At 33.5% G+C, this 12,135-nt stretch overlaps 1 protein-coding gene across 1 annotated transcript; it reads left to right on the forward strand.

Annotated features, from left to right (window-relative positions):
• Nucleotides 1–2,677: 2,677 nt before the first annotated feature.
• Nucleotides 2,678–10,389, forward strand: LOC147401847 (uncharacterized). The gene is made up of 4 exons (XM_086444448.1): nucleotides 2,678–2,780; nucleotides 8,063–8,290; nucleotides 8,782–9,288; nucleotides 9,443–10,389. Exons 1-4 carry the CDS (start codon nucleotides 2,678–2,680, stop codon nucleotides 10,387–10,389), a joined length of 1,785 nt encoding a protein of 594 aa, XP_086300574.1.
• Nucleotides 10,390–12,135: the final 1,746 nt, after the last annotated feature.

Raw genomic sequence — 12,135 nt, forward strand, 5'->3', positions numbered from 1 at the left:
GGCCTGACTGAAGGTCATTTCTTCAAAGGCTTTAAAGCCCATCAATTGGCAAGCCATAATGCCTCAAATGCCATTTTAATGCATGGATTTTAGCCTAGCCGTGAGTCACCTATGGACTATGTCATTTTTGACCTAGTCCTTGCCTCACCCATGGACCAGTGGTGATTTTGCCTAATATGAGGGTGACCCACGACTTAGTACATTTGTGCATAGTACCCTAATCACTCAAAGACCAATCTATTGGGCAGTTACAAGCCCAGGTGTGCTCGAATTTTCTTAAATGAAATTACACTCTAAACCTCTTTTAAAGTGAATTTTTCCTCAAGAAAATCCTTCCCTTTTACCTTTTTATCCTCCCATTAACCTTCTAATAATTCCCCCACCTTATTTTTCTAGTAATTCTCCAATTCCTTCAACTTTGACCCCCAAAGTTCTTGGTCCCCTCTTGAGTTAAATTACCACTTTAACCCCTATCTTGTTATAGTTAATTTAAGGTGACTTACTCTTGTGCTCATCAATCATATCCTCACTACAAGAGAATTCTTTGTAATTTCATCATTTTCTAAGGATTATGACAAAAAGCTCTACAATTTGTGGAAAGACCCACTTATCCCTAGGTTGTTTCAAGTCTTATTAGGTAGAACGTCTAGAATGTCCAAAACCCAAGCAACAAATTACAAGTTACTTGGCTTGATTATCTAGAGTTAGCACGGTATAGAATTTTTGTAGTTTTTCGTGCAAACTCTAGAAAGCTTTATAACGGCTGTTTTTCCAAAACCGACATGATAATCAATAATTAAATAGATTTTGTTCACCTTGGTGTATATTTGGAGACCATGAAGAAGAAAAGAAAATACCTTGGTGTATTGGCATGGAAGGGTTTAGGAAAGCTTTGACTTTTTTTGTTGGATTGCATTCTTCAAAGTGGCTGTAAACTTCAGATGGGGCGTTGTGTTTAGAATTTGAATATTGATGCTCTCTCTATGAAGGAAAAGGAAAGAAACACTAGTAGAAGCAATCGGTATGTAACCAAGAAAACAAAGGTAAGTGATAGAAGTTTTTGTGAAATTCTGTAGAGAAATCAATCTAGATGCATGGAGCCAAGAAAGCAAATACCAAAAAAAAAAAAAAACCTCTATAATGTCTATTTGTAAAACAACCGACGTTATATACTCAATAATATTTTGGTTATTAATTATAACGTCGATTTTTAGTACAATAGATGTATATAAGTGATGGCATTTTTTTAGTATTTTATTTTTAATTATAACATTGATTTTTAGTAAAACCGACGTTATATAAGTGATGGTATTTTCATAATATTTTATTTTAAGTATAACGTCGGTTTTTAGTAAAAATCGACGTTATATAAGTGATGGCCTTTTCGTAATATTTTTTTAAAAATTATAATGTTGATATTTAGTGAAATCGACATTATATAATGGCATTTTTTAATTTTTAATTTTTAATTATAACATCAGTTTGTAGTAAAATCGACGTTATATAAATGATGGCATTTTCCTTAATATTTTATTTTTAATTATAACGTCAACATTAAAATCAATGTTATAAACGTTTTCAAATTAGGGGTTTCCACCTCATTCTATCACTTTTGCATTTTTGTTATCTGCTCAAGCTCTACTACTCTCTCAACTTTCTTCTTTCTCAATTTCTCAAGTTTTATTTTCTCTAGCTCTTCTTTCTCAATATAATTTCTCTCATTCTCCTTCTCAATCTCTTTCAAAACCCTCTCTACTAAATTCATCTCTTTCTTGTCTTCTCCATCTTTCTCGAAGCCCTAGCTCTCAATCTTTCTAATTCTTATCTTTCTCTCTCGAACTTGAAGTCGACTACTAACTTAGTCCCGTGAGACAAAATTGTCCTCTTTGGGATGCGAAGAATATTTGAAATCACTGAAAAAATTGATTGATTCAGAGTTATTTTTTTTACTTTTTTGAAAAAAATATAATTGGTTGAATGTATTATAATGTTATAATTCTTGTTGTGTTCTAAGGATCGAAGTGTGCTTATTATTTCTATTAAGAATTAATATTTATGAATCTAGAGGTAAAGGTTAAGGATCAAAACTTGCTTATTTATTCTATCAAAGATAATTATTTGCAAATCAAGAGGTACTTTGAATATGTTAATTAGTTTGATGTTTTTAAGTAAAGATATATTATAATAATATTTTGGTTGTAGGAACGATATCAGAAAATCGTATAAGGAAGCAAATCTAAATAACAACAATGTTTTAGTATTGGTGCAATTTGTTTGTCTTTGATTTCATATTCTTTCTCTTATTAATAAATATTTTCTATTATATATTTATTTGTTTGATCTTCTTATTTAATTTTACATTTGTGAGTGTAAATAAGTTGCAAATGAACAAGGTGGTGAGAAATTGAAGTCTAATGACAAATTTGACCAGGTGTGGTGGTAGTGGCATATAGTGATTGTAGTATGGTAGTGGTGGTGGTCGTGTCATGGTGGTGTGATGGTGGTGGTTGTGGCATGGGGATGGTGATTGATCATAATGATGATGGTGATTGGTCGTGGTGATGGTGATAGTGCATGGTGATCGTTGTATGGATGGTGATGGTGTAGGGTGTGGGGGTCGCGCTTGTGATTGGCCATGGTGGTGATTGGTGCATATTGTTGGTGATTGGTCATCCTGATGGTGATTGGTAGTAGTGGGGGTCGTGGTGGTGGTGGCATGGTACTGGTGGTGATGGTGCAAAGTGATCATGGTATGCATGGTGGTGGTGGTGGTGGTGGTTGTGATTTGCGGGATTAACTTTAAGGGATTTTAATATTGGTATTTGACATGTGTAAAGCCTTATGAGCTAGGTAACCCAATTATTTTCTTTAATTATTTGTAAAACTCAAGTTAGGGTTTGGATAACTCTTTTTGTAGTCTTTATTTTTATATAATGATTTGTTGTTAATTTGTCCCGTGATTTTTTCCCTTCTCATAATTGGAGGGTTTTTCCATGTTAAAATTTCGGTGTCTCTTGTGTGTGCTAGTTACTTTAACTAGGTTAATTTTCTTTTACTTTTTATTAATTAAATTTTTATCAAACAAATATACATGCTTATGAACCTATAAATGATTGACTTAGAGCTAAGAACCTTTGAATATTAGAAATTAATATTTTGAAACCAACGTGTATATATATAATTTTATAGGTTTCTATTTATGCATATCTGTTTGTGATGGTGATGGTGGTGGTGATAGCAGCATGGTGCAAATTGAATATATAATTACTATTTACAATATTTATTATAACTGACTTACCTTTGACGATGAAACATAAAAAATTGATGCTATTCCAAAAATATAATGTCGATTATAAACTGACGTTATAACCCTGCATTTAAGACGTTTGTCGATTTAACGCTGATTTTTTAACCGACATTAGAAACAACGTTAATAGACAATAACATCGGTTATATAAACCAATGTTAAAGGCCTTATTCCTACTAGTGTGAATTAACTTGTATTTAAATTTTTCTTATTGAGAGCCATCTTAAAAGTGGTTATATTTAACTGTCTAACACGTGCTAGGGTGGTTGGTGAATTGAGGTCACTCCAACATTAATTATTCTTTTTTTGACGAATTAGATTGGAGCTTAGATAAATTGATACTTGATCCGTTGTGAAAATTGTATTGAATGCCAATGGATCACAAAGTATAATAATAATAAATCAAAATAGTAACAAAACTGTCGTTGAATATATATATATATATATATATATAAGAAGAGTCTGGATCGTATGCACCCAGGGTGAAGGATTGAAACCCTCCTCCCACACCCCAATACACGCCACGTAAGCCATAATCCACATAATTAGTGCTTAAATTAAAACTTTCCTTGGATTACGGCTTACGTGGCGTGTATTGAGGTGTGGGAGGAGGGTTTCAATCCTCCACCCTACGTGCATGCGATCCACACTCATATTAAAAAGTCTTTACACCTAATTTGGATATTATAATATCTTCAAAAATATGGATGTTTGAGAAAAAAGTTAGAAAGAAAAGATGAAAGAAGTTTAAGAGACCTAGATTTTTCAATACTACATGAAATTAATAAATTCAAGATGATGTTTTCCATTTGATTGTATCGTAATTTAGAGTGATTTAGACATGCCCCCCTGTAGACACCCCATTTTCGTACTCGCCTGATTAATCAACTTGTAAACTCGATTGCAACGGTTCTCAATGATAGATGATCATTCCAATGTTTTATTTTGTTACCAGATATATTTCAGAAATTCGAATAAGGTGTCTCGAACTACAAAACTGTAGAAACCACGCTATGTTAGAAAAATATGATCCCAAAAACATAGAAATCATCATCTTGCAGACAAAAAGAAGCTTTATGATAAAAATCACTAAAAAATAATCAAATTACCAAAATACCTTTAACATCAAAACATCTTTATAGCCTACATTACGCTTAGGAAAATCCTTTCAAACACATAAAACAACAAATCGAAATCAAATAAATCATTTCGTCAATTTTTACAAAATTCGACAAAATTATGAAAATGCCCCTCATAAAGTTCACGACTATTCCTCACAAAATTTTTTATAAATGACACAAACCAATATTTTCATTGAATTCCTTACGAAAAATCGATTCTAAAACATCCTAGAACATCAAAAATCGACTTGAAACGCAAAAAGTCATCTCCGAGGGTAAAATGGTAATTTTACAATTTTAAAAATTAAAAAATTTGAAATTAATAAATAAAACATTAAATAATGTAAAGTGAAATATAATAAACTTAATTTAAAAATTTGAACAAAAAAAAATCTATCAATCAGGCTCTTAGGCAAAATTATTGATGGTTGCCAAGATATTTATTCAAGGACCCCTCTATTTGGGGGCCCAAAGAATTAAAGATATAATAGAGGGGGATTCTAAAAAAAAATTAAAGTCAATCAAATAAGACTAAAGTCAATCAAGTAAGACTAAAGTCAAGATCTTAAAGTCACTCAAGTAAGACTAAAGTCAAAATCTTAAAGTCAATCAAATGAGACTAAAAGTCAAAAACCCTAATAGAGTTCTAATTAAATAATAATTCTAAGCAATCCTAATTAAATAATAACTCTATTTAATAGAATTCTAACTAAATAATAACTTTTTCTAAGAGAATTATAATTAAATAATAATTCTCTCTAAAAGAATTATAATTAAACATTAACTCTATCTAAAATGCACTTAAAAAAGTTTATAAATAGGAGTCTCCACACCCTATTTTCGTATCAAATAATAAATCCTAAGAGGAGTATGTCAAAAAGCTAGTCTCCCATAAACCCTAATTTTGAAGTCCTAACTCCTTACCTAACACCCATACTTCAACTTTAGCTCGAAAAATACATAGAAGCCCTTCAAAAATACCTAAAAATTCATTAAAAAAATACGAAGAATCCAGATATAAGATAGAGATATCTTGCCTCGGAGGTCAGAAATCAGATCCGGAGACAGAACAAAGCGAGAAGTACTGTACAAGGAGTTGTGAAAGATGCAAAGATGGAGATTTAAGAGATGGACTTTGGTAAGTCGAATTTGTTCCACAGGGACAGTTTGGATTCAAAATCTCATTCGGATAAAAAGGCCAAAACAGAATTAACAACAGATTTTTCTTAAAAACAAAATTGATTTGTTGCACAAATGAAATGAAAATTACTTGCAATTGAAATTAAAAATAGAAAAGAAAGATTGAAAATCTAAGAAAGAGAGATTAGAGAAGTTAATCAAACCTTTGCAATTAATCCATAATGTAAATAAATTTGGAATGTAACTCAATCCATAGAGCAAGTCATTGCTCATGGATCGGACGGTGGAACAATTAAATCCTTAAGAGTAATCAAAGGATATTCATGAAAACACTAGTATGATTGAGATTGCCCAACTCATCTTCTGATTTTTCACATAGCATAGCCATTCTTGAACTTATCTAAGTAATGGCTATCTAAGTTGGATCAGAATTATAAGTTGGATTACCTTAATCAGAATAGAATTTTCAGAATTAAAACATGTAAGCAAAGCAAGAATTTAAATCTACACTAGAGGGATTAATTTGCTATGGATTCCTTAACTTCTCTAATGAGAATTTAGCCAATCATTGCAAGCATTGTAATTGCAGAAAAATAATAAAAGAGAAAAGAGATAATAGGTGAAGAAGATGAAGATGATGATCAATCCGAAATTCTTCTTTTATAGCTCTCCCAACAATTACACAAATAATGAATGGTTCCTCTTGATGTTCTCACTACACTCAAGATCTCATCCAAAGGAAAATTACAGAGAATAAAAGAAGATTAAAGAGAGGAAAAAACAAAAATTAGAGAAGAAGAGAGCCAAGAGAAGACCCCTTCTCTAAAATCAACCCTCCAATTTATAACATTCGTATTCGGGTAATCGGGTCAACTTTTTGGATGACTCACTTCGAACTACCCATTCAGTTACAACCACCGAAATAATTGGAAGCTTCTGTGAAAATCTCGAGGACAAATTCCTCGAGATGACCGCGGCGCGGTGACGTGGCGCCCAAATCGATCGAGGTTCTTCTGGATGCTTCCTTTCGGCTCGTGTATTGTAACCGTAATTGTTTCGCGATTTGATAACTTCCACGTGTGCTACAATTAACACTAATATATCATTAGCTCTATTAATTTGGATAAATAAAATAATTTTGTAATTATTTAAAGGAACTAACATTTATGCAATGGTAATCTTAGTGCAATTACGATCCCAAAAATCGAATAATTGGGACCTTATCAAGTTGCTCTATCAGATCTGAGGGAACAAGACCGTTGTCTTCGAAAAAGTATATATTTCTTATTTTTTTATTTATTACTTAGGTCTTTTAGCAATGTAGTTTATTTGGGAATTAGTAGAGATCGGCGTTTGCCGGGCGGGGTTGGTGCCTAACACCTTCCAACCCGTAATTTGATCCCCGAACTTAATTATTTTTTAAAGTAGATTAGTTGTCTTTATCCGTTTAGAGTCGATATTCGGTTCCTAGACCGTAATAACTAGGTGGCGACTCCCAAATCTCAAAGGTCAAAAGCGGATCCGCGCACCCCGCGGATTGAAGGCGCTTCCCCCCCCCCCCACCCACACACACACACACACACACACACACACACGTACATTATGGTCAATTACCCCTATGTTTTCAAATTGATAATATTCCCCTATGACCTAGATTTTATATGAGAGATTAATATAAATTTACCTAGATTTTTTAAGTCTAAGTAAATTTAACCTATTCAATAACATCTTAAACTGATTGGCTTCAATGTCTTGTAGAAATCCTAAATTTTTCTACCCAAAAACACGTATTCTACTTCTATTAAAGTTGATCCTATCTTGACCTTGAATTTTGAAGGTTGAAGAAGATCAAGACTGAAAACAGAGGAAAATAAATGTTGCTCTAACATTGAAGATGAATTGTTTTGAAGATGAAGTCAAGTGATTCTCAAGTAGAGACTAATGATTAAGACAATTTGGTTAAACCCATCACATAATTGTTGAGCCAATAATTTCCCCTTTGACCTTATTGCCCACTCTTCCCTCCATTCAATTTTTGCACCAAAGCTTAGTCCGTTGACAGCTGGTGTGGCATGAATCTACTCATGTTATTTAGGCCTCATGATGGTGCAGTCGGGGAACAACAACTTTCTTGAATTTGACATGTTGGTAATTAGGTGGATTAATTCAAATGTCAAACTTCGAATTTTCTTAGCTAACATGAGTCATGAAAGAGTTTTTCTAGACAAAAAAAAAAGAGAGTAAAAATTGGGTGGTTTTAGATCAATTTAAATGTCAAACCAGAAGTATATGTAGAGGTTTCTCCTTTTACACAGTTTGCAAATGACCACGAAGAGAAGTCATACCCATGGTGCTTCACTTCTCCTCCAAATCATTTTTATTTTCCATTGCTTAACATCCCATGATGTAAAAGCAACAAACTCCTCCATCACAAGAGGGGGCTGACTAACTGACTTGAAGACCTTAGTTTCCCCCAACTCCATTTTCATACTAGGCTTCTTTACTGTCAGGGAATCCAGTAGTCGTTACTTAGGGATATGGTTGACTATTGGAAACACATATGTGTGGATCGCTAATCGTGACACCCCAATAGGCGATTCCACTGGTTTTCTTACCATTGATGATGCTGATGGAAAATTGAAAATCATGGGCAGGGAAGGTGGTAATGGGCCTATCCCATTAAGTTCCAAAAAAGCAGCAAGTGGAAGTATCGTGACTGCTAGTCTGCTAGACTACAATAATTTTGTGTTGAACGAAACATATTCTAATGGAACAAGATATCGGGTATTGTGGCAGAGCTTTGATTATCCTATCACGCAGCTAAGCAACACAGTTGGAGGATGCAATATAGTTGGAGGACAGCTGGAAGATTGCACAACTAGGAAGCTTTAGGAAGTTTTCTGTTAATTTGTTTAACTTGTAAACAGTTTTGTAATAACGTCTTTTAGTTAGTTGGTTAGATCAGAATAGTTAGATGGTTAGAAGGTTAGTTATTATGTTTTGACTTAACAAAATAGTGTGTGCATGTGTGTATATATATAGGGTACAAAGGAAAGAAATAAAGAATACTTTTTTCTCACAAATCAATTCTCTTCAAAATCTGTTTCTCTCGCATTTTATTCAACTCTTGACATGGTATCAGAGCAATTCTGATCTCATTTTTTTTTCTTCATCATTCATCTTTGAAATTCTTCAACATTAATTTGTTCATAGCCACTGAAACACATCACATTCCATCTTCTTCAGCTTCGTTGAATGAAGATTCTAATAATCCTTATTATCTTCACAATGGAGATAATCCAGGATTAGTTCTTGTCTCTTGGACTTTAGATGGAGACAATTACGCTACATGGAGCAGATCTATGCTTATGGCGATGACTGCTAAGAATAAGCTTAGTTTTCTGGATGGCACTTTGCTCAAACCAACTGATGAATCCAGTTCTGCCTATCGTGCATGGATTCGTTGCAATACCATGGTTATCTCATGGTTTCTAAATTCAATTTCGAAAGAAATTGCTTCAAGCGTAATATACATTGATACTGTTGCTACGATTTGGATTGATCTGAAGGAAAGATTCTCACAAAAGAATGGTCCTCGCATTTTCCAACTTCAGAAATCGATTTTCACATTATCTCAAGAGAATCTCTCTATTGGTATGTATTTTACTAAACTCAAGGCGCTTTGGGATGAACTCTCTACCTATAGGCATATTCCTCCATGTATTTGTGGTTCTATGAAAACAATTCATGAGTATTTTCAACATGAATATGTTTTTCTGTTCTTAATGGGTTTAAATGATACCTATTCTCATAATCGTGGGCCAAATACTGCTGGTTGATCCTCTTCCAAGTATCAATTATGCATTTTCTCTAGTTCTTCAAGAAGAACGGCAGAGAGAAGCATCCTCATCCATTGGTTATTTTACTCACAATTCTGCTGCTCTTGTGAGTAAATTTGTGATTTCTCAACCAATCAGTCATTTTGGAAAGCCTCAATTTCCTAAGAAAGAAAATAATATCTGTAGCCATTGTGGTTTAACTGGACACACGGTTGATAAGTGTTACAAGATCCATGGATATCTTCCTGGATACAGATTTACAAAGAACAAAAGAGTTTCTCCTTCTACAAATCATGTGGACGCATCACCACCTGTTGCTCATTTTCCTGAACTTTCAATTTCAAGGGAGCAATATCACCAACTTATGGCATTTGTCAAGTCTGATGACACTGCTGATCCTCAGCCTTCTACCAATCAAGTTTGCATTCTTGTTGATAATCAAAATCGCTTATTCTCTCAAATGACAGGTAAATGTCTTGAATATCTTCATTTGAATCAATCTCACTCTGTTTTCTTCTTTGCTCAAGCATTTCACATTGCTTCTCAATCAAAATTTCTCATCAATAATTCGTGTATTATTGATTATGGTGCTATTGACCATACGGTTAGTTCCATTACTCTTCTTACTACAATTACAGCTTCTATTTCCAAACAAGCTACCCTTCCAAATGGCAAATTTGTCTTAGCAACTCACATTGGCACTGTTAGAATTTCTGCAACTTTGATTCTTACAGATGTCTTGTGTGTACTTGTTGTTTCCTTCAATCTTATCTTTACGAGCAAAATCATTAGAAAACTTCGTTGTTGCCTTATATTTCTTGATGATTTTTGTTTCATACATAATCTGGCACGATGGCAGACGATTGGACTGGGTGAAGCTAAGAATGGTTTATATTACTTGAAACTTTCATCAACCAGTTCACACATTCATTCTGTTTTAACTGCTTCTTCTTCAATAAAGACTGTCTCAGATGATCTCTAGCATTATCGATTAGGGCATTTATCATCTTCTAGACTTAGTCTATTGCATTCCTTGTTTCCTGAAATTTTTATAAACTTCAATAATGTTTGTACAGTCTGTCTTTTAGCTAAACAACGACGGTTGCCATTTCCTATTAGCAAATCTGTTTACAATTCAGTGTTTGAATTGATTCATTGTGATATCTGGGGACCTTTCTCTGTAAATTCTAATAATGGCTTTAGGTATTTCCTTACCATTGTTGATATTCATAGTCGTTACACTTGTGTTCTCTTGATGAAAAATAAATCACAGACTCATTTTCTTGTTCATTTTTTCTTTAACTTTGTAGAAACTCAATTTCAATCTAAGATAAAAAACATTCGGACTGATAATGGAATTGAATTTTCTATGCTTCTAAGGGCACCTTTCATCAATGTAGTTGTGTTGAGACACCTCAACAGAACTCCATTGTTGAAAGGAAGCACCAACATTTATTAACTATGGCTCGTGTTTTACGTTTCCAAGCTAATCTTCCTTTACAATTTTGGGATGAATGCATTTTGACTTCCACATATTTGATTAACCGCATTCTTACACTAATTCTTTCAAACAAATCTCCATATGAGATCTTGTTTTCTAAACCACCAAAATTTTCACACTTAAGAGTTTTTGGTAGCCTATGTTATGCATCTACTCTTAGTCATGCTCGTATAAAGTTTGCTTCTAGAGAAAAATCATGTATTTTCTTATGATATCCATCAGGTGTTAAAGGATATCTTCTATATAACATGCATACTAAATCTCTTTTTATTTCAAGAGATGTCATTTTTCATGAATCTATTTTTCCCTACAAATGTCATATAACAGAATCTAATTCTGATGGTTGCTTAGTTCTTCCAAATTCATGTTCAGATACACAATCATTAGATTTACCTTCATTTGCTATTGAACCAGTTATTCCATCAATTGTTGAGTCTGTTCCTATTTCTCATCATGAGCTCCAAATATTCCAACCACCGATATTGATATAAGCTCATCAAATAACATACCTTCTAATAATATCCTTCCTACTCGATAGTCTACATGATCTAAAAGACCTCCAAGTTATTTGAAAGATTTTCACTGTAATTTGATCAATTCATCTCACTCCAATTCAGCCTTGTCATCAGCCAATGCTGTTTCATAATTAGGTAATTCCTATCATTTATCTTCTATTTTGAATTGTAACTGTTTGTCATCATCTCATAAGCATTTCTGTTTATCTGTTTCTGCCAATTTTGAGCCTCAATTCTATCATCAAGCCGTTGCTTATCCTCATTGAAGAGAAGCTATGCAAAATGAGATTAATGCACTTGAACAAAATCAAACTTGGAAAGTTGTTGATCTACCTCCTGGTCAAAAGCCTATATGTTGCAAATGGGTATACAAGATCAAATATAGGGCTGATGGGGAGATTGAAAGATACAAGGCTAGGCTTGTAGCTAAGGGATTCACACAGTGTGAGGGACTAGATTACCATGAGACGTTTTCTCCAGTAGCAAAAATGACTATTGTTCGTATGTTGATTGCTATTGCTGCTGCTAAAGGTTGGTGTTTACAACAATTAGATGTTAACAATGCCTTTTTACGTGGTAATCTTGATGAGGAAGTGTTTATGTCATTACCACTTGGTTTTGGTTCCAAAGAGAAGAACAAAGTGTGTAGGTTAACCAAGTCACTATATGGTCTAAAGCAAGCTAGTAGACAATGGTTTTCACGTTTTTCTAC

Source organism: Akebia trifoliata, chromosome 5 (genome assembly GCF_017979445.1).
Source record: "Akebia trifoliata isolate Shusen 1 chromosome 5, ASM1797944v1, whole genome shotgun sequence".
NCBI lineage: Eukaryota > Viridiplantae > Streptophyta > Magnoliopsida > Ranunculales > Lardizabalaceae > Akebia > Akebia trifoliata.